Genomic DNA, 24,099 nt, shown 5'->3' on the forward strand with positions numbered 1-24,099 from the left:
AGCCTGATCTCTTCCTGTTTTGTACATAGATTTATTTTTCAGTTCCAAGGAAGATGAATACATTTTGTAAAAAAAAAAAAAAAAAAAATACTTGTCGGTGTTTCATCTGGGAATTTTGGGGTGGAGCGTCCCCTCTTTCTTCTGCCTTCTGGCCCTGCGGGCTTCAGGCTCCCCACTTGTAGAGCTCAAGGAACCAGTGGCTGACGGAAGAGCCTCCGCTCCGCCTGGGATCGGGGCTTCCCCTTGCCGCCGAGGGTCGGTCCCGCGGGCGCCTCCTCCCGGCCGGGCGGCGGGGCATCCCCGGCCTGGCCCCGCCCTGGGGCCCGGTCCCGCCCCCGCGGCCTCGGAGCCACCGGCGCCCGCCCCGGCGGTACTACCCCGCCCCGCCCGTCCCACCCCGCCCCGCCCCGCCCCGCGCCGCCCCGCGCCGGCTCCGCAGCTCGCGCCTGCCCGGCGCCGGGCCATGGCGCTGCTGCAGAACGTATCGCTGCAGGACCCACGGGACCGCTTCGAGCTGCTGCAGCGCGTGGGGGCCGGGACCTATGGCGACGTCTACAAGGTGCGCCGGGCGGCGGGCCGGGCGGGAGAGCGGAGAGCGGAGAGCGGGGATACGCGCTCTGCGTCTTGCTGCGGGAGCTGGCCCCCGGCCCCGCCTCCTCCTCATCCCTCCTCACCCCCTCCTCATCCCTCCTCAACCCTCCGCCCCTGCAGGCCCGCGACACGGTCACGTCCGAACTGGCCGCGGTCAAAATAGTCAAGCTAGACCCAGGTGAGGGCCGGGAGCCAGGGCCTCAGCGCTGGAGGGAGGGCAGAGCGCGTCGCGGGCGGGCGCGGTGTGAGGGGCGGAGAGTTGACATTTCCAAGGTCCCCCTGAGAGGCAGGCCCCAGGAGGTACTGTCGGCTGGCACCTGTCTGGCCTGAAGAGAAGAGGCACTCTGTGCCCATTTTGCAGATGGGGGCACTGAGTTAAGGCGGCCCCCTTCATGATGCCTTGTGTTTCCCAGGGGAGGACATCAGCTCTCTTCAGCAGGAAATCACCATCCTGCGTGAGTGCCGCCACCCCAACGTGGTGGCCTACATTGGCAGCTACCTCAGGTGAGGCTGCTTCATCCCCTTGCCCGCCCCCAGGCAGCCCCCATGTGGCCCTGCCATGTGCCCACCCCAGCTCTGTGTCACCCCAGGAATGACCGCTTGTGGATCTGCATGGAGTTCTGCGGAGGGGGGTCCCTGCAGGAGATTTACCACGGTGAGGGCTAGGACTCCAGGCCCCAGAGGGCCACAGCCTTCTTCCCATCCCCCTACCCCAACATAGGGCAGGAGGAGAGCACTGAGGCCCTGCACTTGGGCCCCTCTCCACGTCTCACTGGCTGTGTGACCTTGAGAAAAATGCTGTCCTTCTCTGGGCTGTATACCCTACCCTATGTCGGGAGGGGATGTGGCCAACTCCCCTTTTGCCAGCAGTGCCTGCTGCTTCCCCTACACAGGGTGGAGCCTGGGTGGGTCAGCATATCACCCCCAGACTCCCAAGCCAGCCCTTACCCCTTCCATTGCAGCCACCGGGCCCCTGGAGGAGCGGCAGATTGCCTATGTCTGTCGGGAGGCACTGAAGGTAGCTGGGCCCGTAGGACTGCTCACACCCTCGTCCCCAGGAGCAGGGCAGGCAGCCCAGCAGGCCCCTGTGTGTGTTGGGGTGGGGTGGGGTGGGGTGGGGTGGGTGGAGTCCCTCAGGCTGAGCTGCCTGAGGGGCTGTGGGTCCTGGGGGGGAAGGGGCCCCAGCCCTATTGCCGGAAGCAGCCCATTTCCCTTTTGGCTCAGTCACTTCCTGTTTGGGGAGAGGGGTGGAGGAAGCTGCTTGGGTGGGGGGCCCCAGGCCTGGGGGGTCAGGAGAGGGGAGGTACACGGGACAGCTGCTCTCAGGGGCTCCTCTGTCCGCAGGGGCTGCATCACTTGCACTCTCAGGGGAAGATCCACAGAGACATCAAGGTAGGGGTCTGGCCAAGCGCATCGTGGGCGGGAGGAGGGGATTCTCGGGGGCACCAGACGGGATTCTCTCTCCTCCATTCCCACAGGGAGCCAATCTTCTCCTCACCCTCCAGGGAGATGTCAAGCTGGGTCAGTACCCTGGGGACACCATCAGGGTGAGGGTTCTGTGGGAGCTTCTGGAGTCTGGGAGCCTGCTTGTCCTCGGGCAAGTCGTTTTACCACTTGAGCCTTGGTTCCCCGTTTAGAATGTGGCACCGTTCTCCCTTCCTGCTGGAAAGTTGGATGTGGTTGGGTCTGTATGGAGTCTAACCCGGGACCGGGCACTGGGTCAGGGCTAGAAGGTGGTCGACCCCTCCCAGGAGGGAACCTGGCCTTGCCTCGTGCCTGTGGCCGCTGTGGCTGAGCCTGGGCCACCTGCTGTCGGAGCCCCGCCAGGTGCATCCTGAGCCTGTGCCCTGGCCGTGGGTGGGGAGTGGCAGCCTGAGGTGGGGTGAGAGCGGCTTTTCTCCCTGCAGCTGACTTCGGGGTGTCAGGCGAGCTGACAGCGTCTGTGGCCAAGAGGAGGTCTTTCATTGGGACTCCATACTGGTGAGGCTGCGCCTCTGGCTGAGGGGGTGGGGGCCGTGAGTGGAGGCCCCTGGCCATCTCATATGTGAGCTTGCCTCCAGGATGGCCCCAGAGGTGGCCGCCGTGGAGCGCAAAGGTGGCTACAATGAGCTGTGTGACGTCTGGGCCCTGGGCATCACCGCCATCGAGCTGGGCGAGCTGCAGCCGCCTCTCTTCCACCTACATCCCATGAGGTCAGCAGAACACTTGCCCCTGGCCTGGCCCAAGAGCCCTGTAACCCTTGACCTCTGACCTGTGGTCTCCACAGGGCCTTGATGCTCATGTCGAAGAGCAGCTTCCAGCCGCCAAAGCTGAGAGACAAGACTCGCTGGTAAGGGCCACATCCCCTGCTGGGGCCCCCCTTTCAGTCCAGCCCAATGCGGGTGGAGGAGCTGTCTGCCGGCTCCTTGTGCAGCCTTGAGGGTCTGCCCGTCCTGGGCCTCCACAGACCGTCTGCAGGAGTGGGGCCTGGGCCCTGCCTCCGCGCCGGGGACCTGTGTGGACAAGGAAGAAAGGCAGATGGCTGATGATGGACGCACTGCCATGTCGCAACAGCAGTGTTGCTCAGGCCAGCTGCCCGCGGCCTCAAGCTGGCTCCTTCCTGGGCAGGCTCAGCAGAATCCTCTGGGGTGGGGGCAGGATGCTCTGCTGAGGGCTAACCTGGGCCATGATTGGGGGGACTCTTGTACCCACTAGGACCCAGAATTTCCATCACTTCCTCAAACTTGCCTTGACCAAGAATCCCAAGAAGAGACCGACGGCAGAGAAGCTTCTGCAGGTGGGAGGCAGGAGGGTGGAGCAGGGGGCCTGATGCTCAGAAGCAGGGACCGGAGGCCAGGGACCAAGCTGTGCCCCTCTCCATCCTCCAGCACCCCTTCACGACCCAGCAGCTGCCTCGGGCTCTCCTCACACAGCTGTTGGACAAGGCCAACGATCCCCACCTGGGAACCCCCTCTCCAGAAGACTGTGACCTGGAGGTAGGTGAGAGTCCCTGGGGACTGGGTCTTGGCCTGGTCTGTGGGTGAAGAATACAGAGGTGATACAGTCACGTCCCGTCAGCTTGTCTGTTTGCAGCACAGGGAGCTTTGGTCTGCTTGAGCCCACCCCTTAGGAATCGTCCCTGAGCCGGTTTGCCTCCTTTTCGCCCACTCCAATAGGTGCTTGCCCTTGGTCCTGTGAAGTTTAAGGGCCACCTTAACTGAAGGTCCTTAACTGAAGATCCTTAACTTAAGCCACCTTCTGTTTTCTCTGTGATCTTTGGCAAGTTCCTTGCTTCTCTGTGCTGGTTTTCTCACCTGTGAAAGGAAGGTGCATTTAATCTCAGAGCGTTATTGTGAATACAAACACATCAGTGTGTATAAAGCACCTCAAGGAATACCTAGTATGAGTTGAGTGTGGGCGTGTGTCCACCGTGTGTGTTCTCTTGTAGACTTATGACATATTTCCGGACACCATTCACTCCCGGGGGCAGCATGGCCCAGCCGAGAGAACCCCCTCGGAGATCCAGTGTGAGTCTGTTTTTGGGAGGGGGAGCTGTGGGTGGATTGGGGGGCTATGTATATGGATTTGGTGGGGGGCTGTGTGGATTGGGGGGCTATGTATGTAGATTTGGTGATGGAGGGCTGAGTGTGGACTTGGTGGGGGGCTTTGTGTTTGCCTTGTGGGGGGCTCAATGTATAGAGTTGGGAGAGTTGGCAGAGGGCTATCTGTGTGGAGTTGGTGGGGGGCTGTGTGTGGAGTTGGTATGAGTTTAGGGATCAGTCCTGAGTCTCTGGTCCCCTAACCCCTGGATCTGGGCCCCCAGTTCACCAGGTGAAATTCGGCGCCCCACGCAGGAAGGAAACAGACCCACTGAACGAGCCGGTGAGGGGCTGGCTGTGTGGCTGGGTGGTCCCTGGGGCAGGGCTAGGAGCTATGCGGGCAGCCAAGCATCTCAAATCCAGGAGCCTTGACACCGCAGCAGCCTGGCCCTTAGGCCTGGGAGAGCCGTTCTAACAGACCTGTCCGTGCAGGGACCGGGAGGGCTGGGGTATCATTCCTGGGGCAGGTTGTTTGGGACAGTTGGTGGAGAGTGGCAGAGAGCGATCATGCCTTTCTAAGATGTGGGCCTGGGACTTCCCTGGCGGTCCAGTGATTAGGCCTCCATGCTTCTGCTGCAGGGGGTGCGGGTTCTATCCCTGGTTGGGGAACTAAGATCCCACGTGCTCCATGCAGCATGGCCAAAAAACACACGTGGGCCTGTCACTCGTTGGAGGCCCCCCCCCCCCCTCGCCCTGCCACCTCCTTCGGCACGTTCCTCTGCCTCAGTCGCTGTGACTGCTGGGCTGTCTGACTCACCGTCTCTGCTCTCTCGCTGTCTCTTGTTATCAGCATCTCTCTTCGCCCCCACAATCTCAGTCTCTCCGCGCCTGTCTCTCTCACGGTCTCCTTCTCTCTCACTCTTTGTGCTTGTCCCTCTTTCACAGTTTCTTTGTCTCTTGTTGTCTCTCTCCCAATTCTCTGGCCTGTTATCATCTCACTTTCCATCTGTCCGTCTGTCTGTCTGCCTTCTCTCTCTCTTCCCCCATCTTTCTAGTGCCCTCTCACGTTGCCTGTCTGTCTCTCTGCCTCCCTCCCGGCCTTTCTGATTTGGTTTCCCCACAGTGGGAAGAGGAGTGGACGCTGCTGGGGAAGGAAGAGCTGAGTGGGTGAGTGAGGGGGAAGGAAGCTGCAGGGGGGCAGGAGCAGGAGGCAGGCTGACCTCTGACCCCTCCCCATCCCTGCCCAGGAGCCTGCTGCAGTCAGTCCAGGAGGCCCTGGAGGAAAGGTGAGGGCCCGCAGCCCGGGGAGGTGTGGGGACCGGGCTCATGACCCCATTACACCTCACATCTCGTCTCCCTCCAATCTGTCCCCAACAGGAGCCTGACCATCCGGCCAGCCTTGGAACTCCAGGTTCAGAGTGGAGGGGAGCTGGGGGTGGGAGTGCTGCTGGCTGAGAGTAGGTTACAGGGTCACTTGCTAACAGCAGGCTGGGTCCCCTGACCCTCTCGCCAGGAGCTGGACTCCCCAGATGACACCATAGGAACCATCAAGAGGGCCCCGTTCTTGGGGTCATCTCCCACTGAGCCTCCAGCCGAGGACCTTCAACCCAGTCTCCCAGGTAAGCCCAGGTGTGGGGGAGCAGGAGGCCGGCCCAGGGGTGGTCTGGGACTGGAATTCACGGCCACCCTGTGCCTGCAGGAACTCCACCCCTACCGCACCCAGGCCCTGCCAGTCCTCCCCTGCTCCCCACCGCCTGGGCCACCATGAAGCACCGGGAAGATCCTGAGGTGAGGGGGTGCTGAAGCGGGGTGGGGGAGATGGGAGTCCACGGGTAAGACCCTGACTCCTTTCCTCCCTCCCAGAGGTCATCTTGCCATGGGCTCCCCCCGACCCCCAAGGTGCACGTAAGTGTTTGTCTCATAGCTCCGCCTCCCGGCCGCCTGCTGTCCTACCAGCTGTTGACTGCCCCCCCCCACCGCCCCCCACCGCCCCTTAACTTCCTCATCAGCCTCCTGCCTCCTCTCCAGATGGGCGCCTGCTTCTCCAAGGTCTTCAATGGTTGTCCCCTGCGGATCCATGCTGCTATCACCTGGATTCACCCTGTCACCCGGGGTAGGCAGGGATAGGGAGGAAGAAGGAGACTGGGAATCCCTGGCTTGGGCCAAGGGATGTGGCTGACCTCTGACCCCATACCCCAACCTGCAGACCAGTTCCTGGTGGTGGGAGCCGAGGAAGGTATCTATACCCTCAACCTGCATGAACTGCATGAGGATACACTGGAGAAGGTGAGGCCCGGCAGGCAGGGGAGGGCTGGGGGCTGGGGGAGCCTGGGGGGCTGACCCCTGTCCACCTGTCGCTGTGTGGCCTCCAGCTGATTTCGCACCGCTGCGCCTGGCTCTACTGCGTGAACAATGTGCTACTGTCCCTCTCAGGTACCTGGGGGGGGGGGGGGGGGCCACCCGGCGGGCAGGGGGCGGGGCCAGCACTCTGCCCACCAGCTCTGATCCCTACTCCCTTCCACCTCCCTCCGCAGGGAAATCCACACACATCTGGGCCCACGACCTCCCAGGCCTGTTTGAGCAGCGGCGGCTACAGCAGCAGGTCCCCCTCTCCATTCCCACCAACCGCCTCACCCAGCGTATCATCCCCAGGTCAGCGACCCTGGGGGAACCCGGCCCTGCGGGATGGGAGCACCCGGGGAGACAGAGGGACAGAGCCAAGGCTGGAACATGGCCTTTCCTGGTCCTGAGACCGTTGGGATCTTAGTCATGTCACTTGGCCTCTCTCTGAGACCCAGTTTCCTCGCTGGTCCATCCAGCTGGTAGCCTCCCCTCCCGCTGCCCCCAGGCCTGTTAGGAGGGAAGGAGACAGTGGATGTGAATGTCAGGTGAGCCCTTGGCGTCGAGGTGGGTAGGCAAATGTCTCCTGAGCACTGGGAAATGGCAGTTCTTAGGCTGGGCTTGGGGACAACAAGTCCCATGAGTCCTTAACACTCAGCTCTAGGGACTGAGGTGAGCCAGAGCTGGGAGGGGTGGGGAGGCCTCAGAGAGGCCAGGCGAGCTTGTGGGAGTTGACGGCATGTGGGGGTCTTCCAGGCAGATGCGTTAGAGAACAGCCTTCCAGCGAGGGAGGAGTACGTGTGAATTCTCCTAGGCGATCTGGGGAGGTAGAAGGTGTTTGGCCTGAGTGGGGGAGGGGGGCAGCCCAATGGGAAGCCGTCCAGGTGGTAGAGCCCTGCCCTTGATGCCAGGCTGGGATCTGGGCTTTGTCCAACTGGCAGTGGTACCAGGAGCATCTGAGTAGGATCCCTCTGTATGTTAGTCGGGACTCTTCCTGTTGCGGGTGATTTCACTCACTGGCTTCAGCACAAAGGGGAATTTAATGCCTCGGGTAGGTGTGGGGTCTGGTGCTTCCCTGGTGGCTCACAACAGTATAGAAACCATCCGCTATTCAGAGACCCAGTTTCGATCCCTGAGTTGGGAAGATCCCCTGGAGAAGGAAATGCAACCCACTAAAGTATTCTTGCCTGGAGAATCCCACGGACATAGGAGCCTGGCGGGCTACCGTCCATGGGGCCACAAAGAGTCAGACAGGACTGAGCGACCAAGGACTGACATACAGCACTGACGGGAGCGGGGTCAGCTGCAGGCCCCGCTGGACCCAGGCTGCGGTGGCTGCCGTAGGCGTCTCCTGCACCTCCTGGCTCTGTTTTCCTCCTGTCACCGACATCCTCAAGTAGGCTTTCCTGTCCGGTGACAGCTAACTGCAGATCCACCCAGTGTTCCACTAGCTAATAAACCCGTGGAACTGGAACCTCTGTTTCCAAGTAATTCCCCCCACAGGCTGGGGCCAATTCTCACGGGCCTAGCTGAGGGCTGTGCCCACTTCTGGGCTGGTCACTGCAGCCACGAGATGAGGAGCCAGGGGCCAGGCAGGCCTGGTCACGTGCCCTCTCCTGGCGCTGGGGAGGGAGAGAGGGGCTTGTCTGGGCAGATGGACACAGGAGTGTCTGCCGACGGCTGTGGTGACAGCAGGAAGGATGAACGGAGCGGGAGACCGATGAGAGGGCCTGGAAAGGAGGCCAGTGTAGTGACCTGAGACGAGGGAGGGCAGTGGGAACCGGACGGGCCCGAGCAGTATTTAGGAAGTAGGGCTGACAGGGTTTGGGGACTAATGAGAGTGCGTGTGAGGGGAAGGGAAGGACTGGGAGCCCCCAGTGAGCAGACTGAGGTGTGCTCATGAGGTGGTGTGTGCGTGCTAAGTCTCTTCAGTCATGTCTGACTCTGTGCGCCCCTCTGGGCTGGAGCCTGCCGGGCTCCTCTGTCCACGGGTGGTAGAGGCCCCCATTCAGTCGTCCAGCACCTGGTATGTGCCAGGCAGTCTCCTGGGCATGAGAACCTCCTGGGAACTAGAGACCCTTGTACTCTCAGACTCTGTCAAGAGGGACAGACAACAATGGACATGAGGAAGGAGTCAGTGCAGTGGTGACATGGAGGAGGGTCAGGAGGCGGTGTTCATCAGGGTGGTCAGGAAGGACGTCCCTGAGAGGGTGCTGTTTGAGCAAAGACTTGGAGGGGGTGATGGGGTGAGTCCTGAGAATATCTGGGGGGGTGGGGGGTGGGGGCTGGAGCCCAGGGGCCAGGCCTGCTTGTATGAGGAACAGCAAGGAATCAGGGGGTCCACGTGGAGGGAGTGAGAAGGGGCTGGCCTCAGAGGGCCCTGTCGCCACAGAGAGGCCTTTACCCCTGACTGAGTGTGCCCTGGCTGAGGTTCTCACAGGTCAGTCTGGCTGCTGCGCTGGGAGGAGGCTGGAGGAGATGCAACCGGAAGCAGAGGCCTGTCAGGGGGCTGGTGGGACGCGATGGCGCCTTGGACCAGGGTGGTGGTGAAGGACAGAGGCAGTTAGATTCCAGTTTTATTTTCAAAGCCAGACCAACAGGATTTCCTGATGGAGTTGGTGGATGGGAGAGAAAGAGAGGAGTCAAGGATGACTCCAGGGTTTTGGCCTTGGCAACGGAAGGATGGAGCTGTCATCAGCTGCGGGTGGAGCAGAATTCAATGGTGTCACGTGGAGTTTGAAATGTACTAGACAGGCCTTAGCTCTTGTCGGGGAGTGGGGGGTGGCCCTGAGATCTGAGCGGGCAGGTGGGCTGTGGGCTTAGACATTGCCATGACCAGGTGGGTGGTGGAAGCCAATGAGGAGGGTGGGGGAGGCTGGGCTGTGGCTACACTCACTGGGGAGCTGAGGGTCCCAGGCCCTTCGTGCAGCAGGCTTGCTCGAGGACCACGTTGGGAACCCAGTGGCCTCAGGGCTTCCTGAGATCAGTCCCAGGCCAACCTCTGCTTTGACCCAGGACCTGCAGGAAACAGGCCCAATACAGCCCCGAGACACAGGCAGCTGTGGGTGTGTGTTCGGGAAGTCACAGAGGAGATCTGGAATTGTTGGAGAAAAAAACAAAAAAAGAAATCTGCCTCTGTCCCATCTGAAGGCCAACTGGGAAGAGAGTGGAAGGAACAGGGGAGAGAGGAGCGAAGGCAGGGAGAGAGAAGGGCTGGCTTCCTCGGCGGGGCCCACGTCCCAGCAGAGGGTACAGACAGGCCCTGGATCACAGGGAGAGGTGGGTGGGCTGCTGACATGTTGCCCTGTTCCTCAGAGCAAGAAACGGGTTCGGAACGTCCCCTGAGGGCTTGGGGGACAGCAAGTGACCAGAGCAAGGACCTTGCTTCTCCCTCAGCACCAAAGGACGCCACCCACTGGCCACCCCGGGGAATAGCTTCAGCGGAAACAGGAGGGCAGGGCGATTGCTATTTTCTTGCGAGTCTCCATCTTCTCTGGCCAGCTTGCCCACCTGTGACATGTGGCATGGGGGGTGGGAACTGGCCCTGAGTGCCCTGGCTGAAGGAGGAGCTGGAGCCTGAATCAGCTCCCAGCCCTTTCACACCCTCATTTCTTCATTGACTTCTTCATTTTGGGCTTTCTGAATGGCTTAGTGGTAAAGAACCCGCCTGCCAATGCAGGAGATTCGGGTTCGATCCCTGGGTTGGCAAGATCCCTTGGAGGAGGAAGTGGCAACCCACTCCATTATTCTTACCTGGGAAATTCCATGGACAGAGAAGCCTGACCAGCTATATAGTCCATGGGGTCACAAAAGAGTTGGACATGACTTCGCAACTAAGCAACAACATTTGCATCCTTCCTTTCCTTAAAAAGGATTTTCAATGACCAAAAATAGGTGGGAAAGTATTAATAGGGGATGAGAAAAGCTAGCCTTCTGTGAGGGCACCTGCTGTGGCGGGCTCTGCTGCAAGCCCTCTGCTGAGTTAACTCATACAAACCTCACTGTGATCCTGCAAGGTGGGTTCCATGGTCACACACACCCCCACCCCACTCCCACCCCCAGCCCCCGTCTGCAGAGGAATCAGCTGAGGCACGGAGAAATGAAGTGCCTTGCCCCCCAGTCACGGTTAGAGGTAACTCTGTGAGCCAAACCCCTGGTCTGGATGTATGGGCTCCAGGCTGTCAAGTTGGATGCTGGAGCCACAGGCCCAGCATCACGTCTGCTTCTCAGTTACTCCAGCAAGTGGCTTGGCCTTCAGAGCCTCAGTCTGCCACCTGTGAGGCCGGGAAGGTGTTAGAACCCATCCTTAGGGCTCTGCGGGGGGGCGGGCCTTGCCCAGGATGGCGCCGGGGACACCTGCCCTGGTTGCTGTCCCCCCAGGCGATTTGCCCTGTCCAACAAGATTCCTGACACCAAAGGCTGCCTGCAGTGTCGTGTGGGTAAGAGCTGGGGGGGCCGGCGGGACGAGGTAGGGGCGGGGTAGGGGGCGGGGCGGGGCGGGGCGGGGCTAGCAGGGCACAGGCGGGAACAGCCCCTGGGCCCACCGCCGCCTCCCCCGCAGTGCGTAACCCCCACACGGGCAGCACCTTCCTGCTGGCCGCGCTCCCCGCCAGCCTGCTCCTGTTGCAGTGGTACGAGCCGTTGCAGAAGTTCCTGCTGCTGAAGGTGCGGGGCCGGTGGGGGAACCCCCCAGGCGGGCGGCAGGGGGGTCTGGGGGAGGAAATGAAGACCTGAGCGCCGCTGCTGCCCCCAGAACTTCTCCAGCCCCTTGCCCAGCCCAGCAGGGATGCTGGAGCCGCTGGTACTGGACGGGAAGGAGCTACCGCAGGTGTGTGTGGGGGCCGAGGGCCCTGAGGGGCCCGGCTGCCGCGTCCTGTTCCACGTCCTACCGCTGGAGGCTGGCCTGACGCCGGACATCCTCATCCCACCCGGTGAGCTGGAGGGCCAGGCTCTGTGTGAATGAGTGTGTGTGCGCGCACGTGATTTGTATACATAGAGAGTGCCCCACGGTTTACAGCTCCATGGAGATCTTGGGGACCCTGAAGCTCCCAGCTTCCCATCAGCCAGGTCTCCCCATAGAAGATGTCACTAGACCAAAGGGCTCAGCAGCTAAGACGACCTGACGACCCCGTGGGGGCTGCAGGGACAGCCAAGCTGGGGAAGGCAGGACCCAGAGGCCTTCATTCTGAGCAAGGAAGCAGGATCCTGGGTGCTGAGGCAGCTCAGGGAGTGAGGGGAATGGCGGTGGGTGAAGGAAGGGGAAGGCACCCTGGACCATACGGTGCCCAAACTCCCAGACAGGGGTCTCATGAGATTTCACTCTTGATTCTCACAATGGCCCTGCGAGGTAGGCATGCCTGGGTTACAGTTAAGGAACCTGAAGCTCAGAGATCCAAGGTCACATAGTGACTGAGTCTTGAAGCTTGGCTCCCCTGACTCTGGGGTCCCTGCTCTCCCGTGGCTCCCTGGGGTTCAGCCCGGCTCCCTGTGAGCCTACGGATGGGTCACTTTGGCACCAAGCCTCAGTTCCCCAGCTGTGCAGTGAGTTCCGGCGCCATGATGCCCCCGGGATGCTCTTGTGGTGAAGGCTGCCTAACAACCCGCCCCCCGCCCCATGTCATCCTCTTGGGGCCAGAGCGGGGCTGGTGGCTCAGCCAGGCCGTGTCTCCCTTCTCTAACTGCAGAGGGGTTCCCAGGCTCGGCCCAGCAGGTGATCCAGGTGGACAGGGACACAGTCCTGGTCTGCTTTGACCGTGAGTGTTCCTGGGATCAGGGCCAGGGTGTTGGAGGGGGTGGTGAGGGAGCCCCCCCACCCATCAGCACCCCTCACCCCGCCACTGTGCAGGCTGCGTGAGGATCGTCAACCTGCTGGGCGAGCCCACAGCCACGCTGGCGCCCGTGCTGACCTTTGACTTCCCCATTGAGACTGTGGGTGAGTGAACCGGACGCTGGGGGGTGGGGATGGGTGCAGAAGATGCCAGCCTGGAGCACATGATGTGGCCCTGGGGCTCGGGGCTGGCAGCAGAACAAGGAGGCAGGTCCCCCAGCCCCTCTTGAGAGCCATCCTGGCCACCTGTAGTCTGGTCTGCGACCCAGTCTTGGGCCCGGGGTGTAGCTGGGGGAACCAGTGGCCCCCGGGCAGGCAGGGGGCTGATGGTGGCCTGGCCCTTCCCAGTGTGCCTGCAGGACAGCGTGCTGGCCTTCTGGAGCCATGGGATGCAGGGCCGCAGCCTGGACACCAATGAGGTGAGGGGGACTCGGGAACCTAGGCCTTCCCACCTTCTAGGAGAGGATGCGCTGGTGTGGCCTCAGTGCCCCATTTCTTCCCAGGTGACCCAGGAGATCACAGATGAGACGAGAATCTTCCGAGTGCTCGGTGCCCACAGGTAGGACATGGTGCCCGGCCTCCCCATCAGTCATCCCCCACACACACAGCTGGTGGTGCCATGTGCCTTCCCACCTTGCTCACCTCCATTCTCCCTCCCCTCCAGAGACATCATCCTTGAGAGCATTCCCACCGACAAGCCCGGGGCTCACAGCAACCTCTACATTCTCACAGGCCACCAGAGCAGTTACTGAGCAAGTCACCTAGCTGGCTTGGCCAGGGGCGCCCCCGCCTGCCCCACACAGCAATTCTTTCAGGCAGGGGGGCCCCTCCGAGATCAGAGGAGCTCAGGCCCTGGTTCTGCTGGTTTGAAAGGGCAGAAATCCTGAGAAGAGTCTGGGGGCTGGGGAAGGGAGGGGCCCGCAGCCCATACCTCCGCAATAACTGGACCAGAAGAAGCTGCTGTCATATCCCCCTCCCAAGCGGGCAGCTGGTCCTCAGAGCGCTGTGGCAGGGCCCTGAGCAGTTTGGGGGCAGCCCGGGGCTATCCATTCCATTTTGTTCCACTTTTCCTTTCCACTCATCCTGCCAAGAGCCTGCCCCTGCGCTCCATCCTGGGGAACATGGTATTTAAAAGAGAGACTATATTGGCATTAAAGCTGGTTTGATTTTATTCCACTGCTCCCTCTGGGTCAGGGGACGCTGAGCCCACTGCCTCATTTCCCACCACATCTCCCTCCAGCACATCTTTCTTGGCACCAGGGGCTGTGGATGAAACATGGAAGGGGGGCCACCAGTGTTCTGGTGACTCTCTCATGTGGAGCCAGGCAGAGGTGAAGGGGAGGCCTCGGCCCCTCGTGAGAGCTCAGGGTCACTGTGTCTTCCTGGGCTCCCCTGCTCAGGATGAGCCCCCCGCCCCGGCCCTGCCTTGCAGTGTGAGGTCTCCTTTGTGGCCCAGGAGTTATGCTGATGGGGTGGGGGGAGGCCCCGAACAACGGATTCATCTAGAGGACCCCTGTCCCAGGTGGGGGCCCGCCAGGTAGCCTGTGGAAGGGCCCAGAAGGGGCCAGCCCAGGGCTGCTCTACCCAGCCCCAGGGAGGCTGCAGCCTGTGGAGACAGCTTGTCATGACCTGCATCCCGCGCCCAGGCCTGGGGCTGCCTCCCACCTGCTGTCTGCTCTGTCAGGCTGGGATTACTAAACACGGGCGTGCTCATCAAGCTAGGCTCTGGGACAATTAGCCTGTGTCCATTTAACAAGAGTTCCTGGGCTCCCAGAGGGATTCCCTACCCCGATGTGGGCCAGCCCCCAGTGAGGGCAGCTGTCCTTGCTGGAGCCTGCATCTCGAGGGCACATCCATCCACCTGTTGCCGACTTTGGGCTTTCCATGGTCATTCTCCCATGTGTCCCTCTTAGTGCTGTACCCCCAGGCCAGGGAGCCCCGAGTGGTCCCAGACACTAACCAGGCTGCCCTTGAGCAGAGTCTTTGGGTAGGTGAGGCAGGACCAAGGTTACAGAGGGCGGGGAGGTCTGGGGCTAGGGGAGGAGCCTGAGCAAAGGTCCAAGGTCAGTTTGGCCCTGTCGCCTTCCTTCTGATGTTCAAGTGCTGGATGAGAACTCTGCAACTGTGGGCCCTTGGTAAATATTTGATAAATGAATGAAGTGCTGAGTGGGTGGGCAGATGGCAGCCCCATCCCTAGTGCTTCTGGCAGGGGACCCTGAGCCATCTCGTGTTGGTCACATTATCCCCTTGTCCACCCTCCTGCAGAGGTTTGACTGCTCTCTTAGGGGCAAGGGAGGGTTTCTCAACTGAAATGGGGGCTCAGATCAGGAGCAGAGGCAGAGCTCCTGTGTTCGACCTGAAACCCAAAGGAAGGCAAGAGGCACCTTCCAGGTTCTGAAGGTTTGTCTGCACCCACTCAGGGGGCATTCGATGGGCCAGGTGGAGGAGATGACAGGAATATGATTCCTAACTTCCGTTTTTCCAGATTTCTTGGCAGAGGTGCAGGATTGAGGAGTGCCAGGGTTGGGGAGGTGAGCTTCCGCTCAGTGGACACAGACCCCAACCTTTGACGCCCAGGTACCCCGGGAGGACTTTCAGCCCAGAGCAGCAGGCAGCAGACAGTGCCACCTTGTGGCTGGCCGGTCCCCCAACACACTAAAGCAGTTGGGGGGTGGTCAGACTGTAAAGTGTCAAAAGCAGGGGGCCTGGGAAAAGCAGGGACCTTTGATAAAATATTTGCTGCCAGCAAAGGCTGGCTGCCAGCCAAAGAAAGGTCAAGAAGCCAGGGAATATGCACTGAAAGATCAAAATTGTTATTTTATCAGTGTTTTTTAATAGATAACCCTTGGCCATGGTACATAGATTTTTTTTTTTTTTGGTGGGGGAGCATACCAGGTGACCTGTGGAACTCACCCCCGCTGCCCCTGCCCCAGACCAGGGACTGCTGAGTCTTAACCACTGGACCACCAGGGAAGTCCCACAATTGAAAAAAAAAACAAAAACTAGATAACAATGACAAGTCTCTTATCCAGGTCCCAGTTACTTATGAACTCTCTGGAAGTACTCATGCATGTTTAAGCAGTTCAGCATGCATTAGTCTTTCCCCTTTCTTACATGGTGATATATTCCACACAGTGGAATATATCTTGCCCTTTAAAATCTGTCCTGGAGAGTTGGAGAGAATTCCCTGGCAGTCCAGTGGTTAAAACTCTGTGTTTTCACTGCTTGGGGCCCAGGTTTGATCCCAGGTTTGGGAACTAAGATCCCATAAGCTGTGGCCAAAAAAAAAAAATCTGTCCTGGAGAACTTTCCATGATCAGTGCCTCCACCTTTGTTCTTTTATAGCTCATGATGTTCCACTGTATGGGTTTCCCATAACTAATGTGAATTAACCATAGTTAGATCCTATTGATGGAAATTTCAGTTGTTTCTATTAGTGTGATACTACAAATGATGCAGCAATAAATACTCCTAAGCCAGCGCCACTCTGTACATACTCAAGTGCCCCATAGGATAAATTCCTGGAAGTGGCCTTGCTGGGTCAGAACTGGCTTTGTCCTTGTGACAGCTACTGTCACATTGCCCTCCCTGGGCAGAAGCCACTGGGATGGGTCAGATCAGCCTCTCTAAGCCATCCTGTGGGTAAGTGGAAGAGGCAAGTCACCCCAGGGTGTTTGGGTAGCTGGCCCATACCCCGAGTCAAGTGAGGGTCAGGGTGAGAGGTAACAACCAGATGTGTGCTTCAGGACAGCAGGGCATCTGCTGTGCTCACGGTGGCATGTCCAGTCACTGCTTGGTACTCAGAAGGCTTTTTGAGTGAAGGAATGAACGTGACATTCTGACAAGGAGGCCCTGCAGTTGGGTCCCTGGACTGGGTGAGCTTGCTGGGCTGTATTTTCCCTAGGCAGACCGTATCCTGTATTGACCTGCAGGGTGTAGGGAGAATTGGAAGTATTGTAATACACATAATCCAACAAGACAGATGAATCATAGAGATATAATGTAAAGTGAAAACAGCAAATTGCATAAAATGACACACAGCATGCTGGCAAAAATAAGCAAAACTAAACCATCTATTAAAGAATCCACCTGCAATGCAGGAGATGTGAGTTTGATCCCTTGGTTGAGAAGATTCCCTGGAAGAGGGCATGGCAACCCACTCCAGTATTATTGCCTGGAAAACCCCATGGACAGAGGAGCCTGGCGGGCTACGGTCCATGGAGTCACAAAAGAGTTGGACAGGACTGAAGCCGCTGAGTACACACACATGATCAGACGCTTAGGAGATCAGGGGAAGAAAAGCACAAAATTCAAACGGCGGTCCCTGTGAGGGGAGTGGGACTGGGGTAAGGAAGGACCTCAGGAATTTGCGAAGGTAATATCTTGGTTCTTAGGCTAGCTGGGGCGGGGTTCATGGACATTCAATTTATAGCTCAGTTCCTAACACACGTGAGGTTCCGCATACTTTTTGTATGTATCAAATACTATGTAAGGGACTTCCCTGTGGTCCAGTGGATCCATGCTACCACTGCAGGGGGCGAGTTCCATTCCTGGTCAGGGAACTAAGATCCCCCATGCCACGTCACAGGCTTCCCTGGTAGCTCAGCTGGTAAAGAATCCGCCTGCAATGCAGGACACTCCAGTTCAATTCCTAGGTCAGAAAGATCCCCTGGAGAAGGGAGAGGCTACCCACTCCACTCTTCTTGGGCTTCCCTGGTGGCTCAGATGGTAAAGAATCTGCCTGCAATGCAGGAGACCTGGGTTCGATCCCTGGGTTGGGAAGATCTCCTGGAGGAGGGCATGGCAACCCACTCCAGTATTCTTGCCTGGAAAATCCCCATGGACAGAGGAGCCTGGTGGGCTAGAGTGTATGGGGTTGCAAAGAGTCGGACACGACTGAGTGACCAAGCACAGCACATGCCATGTCATAAATCCAGAAGAAAAAAAAACTATGTAAGAAAACATAAGTTTAAATATTTTAAGGCAAGCACTCAAAAAACTCAGCAATGGCTTAGAAAACAAAACCAAAAAGCCAACATTTCCTAGACGATGAAATCAAGTGGAGATAATGAAACCAATGTTCTGTGACAAACTATGGGCAGGTCCCCTTCTGCTGTAGCTGCTTTCTTCTGTTGCTTCTTTTAAAACAGCTTTATTGAGGTATAATCGGCAATGAACTGCATATATTAAAAATGTACTGTTTAATGACTCTCACACACATATACCTGTGAAGCCACTATTGCAATCAAGATAAATGTTTCCATCGCCCCAAAAGCTTCCTCTTGGTAATCAGGCCCTCCTGTTCCTCCTTGCCTCCCCAGCCCCAAGTAACCACTGATCTGTTTTGTCACTAGGCATGAATTTGCATATTTCAGAATTTATGTAAATACAAACGTATGGTATGTACTCTTTTTATTTGGCTTCTTTCACTAAGCATCATTAGTTTCAGATTTATCCATGTTGTTTCATATATTAATGGTCATTCTTTTTATTGCCAAGTAGTATTCCATTGGATGGATGTTCCACAGTTTGTTTAGCTAATTGCCTGTTGATATACATTTGGGCTGTTTCCAGCTTTGGACTATTTATTGCAAATAAAGTTGCTATGAACATTCACATACATGTCTTTGTGTGGATATAAACTTCCATTTCTCTTGGGTAAATGATTTTGAGTGGAAGGGCTGGGTCATGGGGTATGTGTTGTTTCACTTTAAAAACTTTTTTTGTTCAATTCTGATTTTTAAAAAAAAATCTTGTTTCACTTTTTAAGAAAATGCCAAGCTGTTTTGCAAAGTTGTTGGACCATCTGCATTCCAACCAGCTGTGCAGGAGAGTTCTAGTTCCTCCAGGTCTTCGTTAACACTTGGTATTGTCCGTCTTGTTTAATTTTAGCCACTCAAATGGGTGTGTGGTAGTATCTCATAGTGGTTTTAACTTGTATTTCCCTCATGACTAATGATGTTGAGCATCTTTTCCTATGCTTATTTACCATATAGAGACACACCTCAGAGATAGTATGGGTTCAGTCCCAGGTCACTGCAATAAAGGGAGTCCTGTGAATTTTTTGGTTATAAAGAACATATGACAATTATATTTATACTATACCAAGTCTATTAAGTGTGCAACAGCATTATGTCTTTAATGTACATACCTTAATTTAAAAATATTTTATTGCTAAAAAATGCTAATCATCATCTGAACCTTCAGCAAATGATATCTTTTTGCTGGCTGAAGGTTTGAAATATTGTGAGAACTACCAACATGTGATGTTCCCTTCTCCAGGGGATCTTCCCCACCCCGGGCTTGAACCCAGGCCTCCCACATCGCAGGTGGATTCTTTACCAGCTGAGCCACCGGATAAGCCCTCAACGTGTAATGGAGAGATACAAAGACAAACGCTTCTGGAAAAATGGCACCGATGGACTTGCCTTACACAGGGTTGCTACAAACCTTCAATTTGTAAACACAGTCTGCAAAGTACAATAAAATGAAGTGCAATAAAGCGAGGACTGCCAGTATAATGTGTGTGTTCAGTCACTCAGCTGTGTCCCACTCTTTGCGGCCCCATGGACTGTAGCCCACCAGGCTCCTCTGTCCATGGGATTCTCCAGGCAAGAAGCCTGGAGCTGGTTGTCATCTCCTTCTCCAGGGGATCGTTTCAACCCAGGGATGGAACACGTGTCTCCTATGTCTCCTACATTGGCAGGAGGATTCTTTACTACTCATGCCACCCAGGAAGCCCGCCGGTATACATATTCCTTGGCAAAGTGTCTATTCAAATCTTTTGCTTTTAAAAATAGGGTTGTCGGACTTCCCTGGTGGCTCAGTGGATAAGAATCCACCTGCCAATGAAGGGAACATGGGTTCCATCCCTGGTCCAGGAAGATTCCACATGGTGCGTAGCAACTAAGCCCTTATATGACATCTAATGAGCCCGTGTGCCACGACCACTGAAGCTCATTCCCACAAGAGAAGAAACTGCAATGAGAAGTCCAAGCACTGCAACGAATAGTCGTCCCTGCTCACTGCAACTAGCGAAAGCCGGCTCACAGCAACGAAGACCCAGCATAGCCACAAATAAATATTTTTAAAAATAGAATTAAAATTCCAGCTTTGACATACAAATGACATAAAACATATTGAAAGGTTAAAGTGTATCATGTGATGATTTGATACACATATATTGTGAAATGATTACAACAGTAAGTTTAGTTAACACCACATGAGTTGTCTGTTTTCTTACTGCCGAGTTTTGAGAGTATGGATAAAAGTCCTTTACCAGATATGTGATTTGTATATAGCTATCTTGCTATTATTTCTAATTTGTACCCAATTCACAAATTCCAATACCTATCAATCCCTTGTTCAAATTAATACCTTTATTAGGAAGGTGTAAATATACATGGTTTTCCAGGAAAAAATTATGAAAAGTACTTGGTGCATCATGTGTGCTCACTCGCTGGTAGACATTCCTAATTTGGGCAATGAAATCATGTGTGAGGCTCTGCAAAGGCTGGACATGGTGGGGGAAGAGAGGGGTCAGAAACATCCCATGGATTTGCTCCCTCCAAGCTCAACTAGCTCCACGATACTGCTTCTCAATCTTGCCAGGGGCTTGGAGTTTCTGAACTATCAAATTAGAATGAAATGATGCCAGGGATTCGCAGGGTGTCAAAACTTCTTTTTGGCTGCACTGCATCACATGCAGGATCTTAGACCCCTGCTGCTGCTGCTAAGTCACATTAGTCGTGTCCAACTCTGTGCGACCCCATAGATGGCAGCCCACCAGGCTCCCCCGTCCCTGAGATTCTCCAGGCAAGAACACTGGAGTGGGTTGCCATTTCCTTCTCCAGTGTGTGAAAGTGAAAAGTAAAAGTGAAGTCGTTCAGTCATGTCTGACTCTTAGCGACCCCATGAACTGCAGCCTACCAGGCTTCTCCGTCTATGGGATTTTCTAGGCAAGAGTACTGGAGTGGGGTGCCATTGCCTTCTCCACTTAGACCCCTGACTAGGAATCAAATCCGTGCCCCCTGCAGTGGATGTGCAGAGTCTTAACCACTGGGCCACCAGAGAAGTCCTAAAACTTATTCTTTACTTTCTGACACTGATTGTCTGACACAACTGGATGTTCCACAGTTCAGTTCAGATATGAACTACCCCGAGTTGGTGAAGATCCCACACGTTAAGGGGTTCAACCACAAGACCTGGGCCTCCAGGCTACCCACACCTCTGACCAACTTTGCTACAAATTTGGTAGTTCCCACAGCCCACTTCAGGTTCAATAAGTTGCTAGAATGACACAAAGAACTCAGGAAAGTGCAGTATATATGACTGCTGCATTACTTTAAAGGCTACATTTAAATGAAGAGCTAGAAAAAGAGATGCATTGGGCAGCAAGGTCTGGACGAGTCCTGAGGTCAGGAGCCTCACCCTGATGCGTGCAATCAGGGTGCATCACCCTCCTGTTACATTCATATGTTCACCAACCTGGAAGTTCTCCAAACTTCGTTGTTTAGAGTATTTATTGAGGCTTTATTACATAGGTGTGATTGAATAAATCACCAGTCATGTGATTGAGTGCAATCTCCAGCCTCTCTCCCCCGCCCAGAGGTGGAGTGTAGGGCTGAAAATTGGTTGGTTTTTCTGGTGACCAGTGACCATCCTGAAGCTCACTCAGGGACCTCAGAGCTGGCAGTGAGTCTCCCTGTTAGCATAAATCCGGCTACGGGTCCAAAGGGCCTCATTATGAATAATGAAAGACACTCCCAGCACTCAGGAAATCCCAAGGGTTTCTGGAGCTCTTTACCAGGATCTGGGGACAAAGACCAGATAGATGTGTTGCTGTTTTCATTATACTGCACCCTGGTTTAAAATCAGGAGGCATCTGTGTATAATTCTTGACCCCACAGCTCAGGAGACAGTCCATTAATACCAACCACCACGCCTCCAATCTCATTCTATCAGTGCAGTGCCCTCTACAGTAGCACTAATGTCCATATGCTACAGACAAAGAAGCTGAGATGCATAGACAATAAATGACTTCCCTAGTTGCCAGCTGGTAGGTGGCTGGCCTGGGTCTGTAGGACTCCAACTTGCCTCAACACTGGGGAGTCTGTTCCATGGTCCTCAGCCAGAAAGCGGCATGGCCAACATTCCAATCCAGTTCTGCCAAATAGGAGTCTTGGACTGAGAGACTACACTGGTTAAGTTGTGTGACCTTGGGGTAGTTATTTAACCTCATTGTGCCTGGGTTTTCTCATCTATAAGTAACAGATAATACCCATCTCTGAAGGTGGTTGTGAAGATGAAATTAGCTACTACAAGGGAAAGAAGTCAGAACAGATCAGGAAGTAGCCAACATCCAAACTCAATTTTAACTATTCATCTGTCCTTAGAACACTTACAAAAATTGATCATATACTTGACCACAAATGAAACTGTATTTTTTAAGATTAGAGATTTTAAGACCATATTCTGAAGAATCTAAAAAATATATAAACTAGTAAAAGGACAACCAAAATATTTTAACTTGGTAATTTTTTAAAAAACACTCTCACAAAAATCCTAAAGGAAATGACTAGAAGGCAGTGACAATGACTACCCCATGAGAGTCACAACTGCAGCCTTTACCATTATTAGTACAGTAGTATCATTAACAGTAATAGTACATTTTTGTGTGTGTGTTAGTCTCTCTCCTTTGCTAGACCATGATTTTCTGGAAGCAGGGGCTGAATTTTATTCAGGGTCATACCTGTCAAGCTGTTTTATATCTAGTAGTTGCTCAAACATCCAAAGATTCTTTTCTCCCCTCCTCCCTAGAATTTGTTGTATTTACTCGTAATGTTTCCTTATTTTTCAGATGATTTAAACATTTCTATTTTTCCTTTTATGTCCACAATATTAACTTCATTTTTATTAGTTACACTTGCTCAGTATAAAAAGTTAAACGTAATACATAGAAATAGGAGAAAAAGTAAAAATTACTTAAGATCCCACTAACAGTGGAAATTTGGTGATTGTCCTGTCAATGCATTTTTTTGTTTCGCAGCATGGCTTGTGAGATTTTAGTTCCCTGACCAGTGATCAAACTTGGGCCCCTGGCAGTGAAAGCGGCAAGTCCTAACCACTGGACCATATGGAACTACCTCAATGCATTTCTTTATATCTATACAGTTGTATAGGAGCAGGCAATGGCAACCCACTCCAGTACTCTCGCCTGGAAAATCCCATGGACGGAGAAGCCTGGTAGGCTGCAGTCCATGGGGTCGCTGAGAGTTGGACACAACTGAGTGACTTCACTTTCACTTTTCCTTTCATGCATTGGAGAAGGAAATGGCAACCCACTCCAGTGTTCTTGCCTGGAGAATCCCAGGGACGGGGGAGCCTGGTGGGCTGCCGTCGATGGGGTCGCACAGAGTCGGACACGACTCAAGCGACTTAGCAGCAGCAGCAGCAGCATACAGTTGTATGTTTGCAAATGCTTTTGAACTGTGGTGTTAGAGAAGACTCTTGAGAGTCCCTTGGACCGCAAGGAGATCAAACTCGTCAATCCTAATGGAAATCAGCCCTGAATATTCATTGGAAGGACTGATGCTGAAGCTCCAATACTTTGGTCACTTGATGTGAAAAACTGACTCATTAGAAAAGACCTTGATGCAGTGAATGATTGAAGGCAGGAGGAGAAGGGGACAACAGAGGATGAGATACTTGGATGGCATCACTAGCTTGGACATGAGCTTGAGCAAGCTCTGGGAGTTGGGGATGGCCAGGGAAGCCTGGCATACTGTTTGGGGTCACAGACACGACTGAGCGACTGAACTGAACTGAAATGGGATCACATCATATATTTTTTAAAAACATGAAAAATATTCTAAAAATATGTTGGGTTCTTAGAATGTATTGGATAACTTTCAAGTACCCATCTCCCTCTTCAGTGTCTTAACTGATGACTTGTATATCCTCTGTGGCTTTCTCCATACTCATATAATCATACGCATACACATGCATGGACTTTGTTTTACAAAAATAAGATCATGTAATAGCTATTTCTCTGCTTCTTTTCTTATTCAATAACAATATAGCACAGAAGTCCCTCCAGATCAGTAGGTATGGATTATCTCCTTTTCAAGGCTGCCTACTGATCCAGGTTATGGATCATCTACTTCATTTAACAAAGCACATGTTGATGGTAGTTTTGTTTCCAGGTTTCTGCAGTTACAAACAAGACTGCGGTCAACGCAATAGAAGACTTTGAACACATTACATTATGTAACCACATGCCTTGTGTAGGGGCAGATTCCCAGGAGTGGGATTACCACATTGAACATGTTTTTTATTTTTCTCTGAAAGGGGTACAAAATTTTTTTTAAGCCACACCATGCAGGATTTTAGTTCCCCAACCAGTGCCCCCATGCGTTGGGAGTGCAAAGTCTTATGCACTGGACCACCAAGGAAGTCTTGAGAGGTACAATTTTAATAGATAATAGAATGCTTTTCAAAAAAGAATTCAAAGTAGTAACTTAGCTTTTTTTTTCCCTGATTGTTGACAATGTCTCATATCACCTTTAATTTGCATTTCATCCTTAGGAGGTTGGTACTTTTCATGTTTTTTTGGCTATTTGGATTAGATCTTCTGAGACTTGTTTATTCAGTCTTTGCTCATCTTCTGTTGTTTTTCACTTTTAAATTATTTTTAAGACTTCTTTGCATATTACAGATATTAGCTCTTTATCATATGTATGGCAAGTATACTTTCCTAATGTATTATTGTCTGTTGACTTTTATCATAGGTTCCTCTGGTAATTAACTTTTTTTGTTTTCTGT

The 24,099-nt window shown here is 54.3% G+C and overlaps 1 protein-coding gene across 3 annotated transcripts; it reads left to right on the forward strand.

Annotated features, from left to right (window-relative positions):
* Nucleotides 1-398: 398 nt before the first annotated feature.
* Nucleotides 399-18,797, forward strand: MAP4K2 (mitogen-activated protein kinase kinase kinase kinase 2). 3 transcript variants are annotated; one of them, XR_006345827.1, is made up of 34 exons: nt 399-559; nt 712-769; nt 1,005-1,095; nt 1,182-1,246; nt 1,554-1,609; nt 1,936-1,983; nt 2,070-2,112; nt 2,499-2,571; nt 2,652-2,783; nt 2,858-2,920; nt 3,286-3,367; nt 3,459-3,566; nt 4,019-4,097; nt 4,394-4,452; nt 5,233-5,276; nt 5,357-5,395; nt 5,487-5,520; nt 5,623-5,728; nt 5,809-5,897; nt 5,973-6,014; nt 6,138-6,222; nt 6,316-6,395; nt 6,482-6,542; nt 6,644-6,761; nt 10,830-10,888; nt 11,011-11,114; nt 11,203-11,380; nt 12,134-12,202; nt 12,295-12,381; nt 12,625-12,695; nt 12,780-12,835; nt 17,631-17,675; nt 18,047-18,142; nt 18,559-18,797. XR_006345827.1 is itself a non-coding variant. In XM_043927711.1 (32 exons), the coding sequence occupies exons 1-32, from the start codon at nt 464-466 to the stop codon at nt 13,026-13,028; spliced, it is 2,463 nt and encodes an 820-aa protein (XP_043783646.1). In that variant the 5' UTR covers nt 399-463; the 3' UTR covers nt 13,029-17,892. The 3 variants fall into 3 exon arrangements, 2 of the variants coding, with proteins under 2 accessions (XP_043783646.1, XP_043783654.1); XM_043927711.1 differs by lacking the exons at nt 18,047-18,142; nt 18,559-18,797 and having other exon boundaries at nt 12,941-17,892; XM_043927719.1 differs by lacking the exons at nt 18,047-18,142; nt 18,559-18,797 and having other exon boundaries at nt 17,631-17,892.
* The last annotated feature ends 5,302 nt before the right edge of the window (nt 18,798-24,099 follow it).

Source organism: Cervus elaphus, chromosome 2, assembly GCF_910594005.1.
Source record: "Cervus elaphus chromosome 2, mCerEla1.1, whole genome shotgun sequence".
NCBI lineage: Eukaryota > Metazoa > Chordata > Mammalia > Artiodactyla > Cervidae > Cervus > Cervus elaphus.

Excerpts from the sequence above, each read along its gene's own strand:
- MAP4K2 (XM_043927711.1), top strand. The coding sequence starts at position 464 with ATGGCGCTGCTGCAGAACGTATCGCTGCAGGACCCACGGGACCGCTTC. Across the intron at positions 6,015-6,137 it reads CCCCGACCCCCAAGGTGCAC|ATGGGCGCCTGCTTCTCCAA; the intron begins GTAAGTGTTTGT and ends CCTCCTCTCCAG. Across the intron at positions 6,543-6,643 it reads TGTGCTACTGTCCCTCTCAG|GGAAATCCACACACATCTGG; the intron begins GTACCTGGGGGG and ends CTCCCTCCGCAG.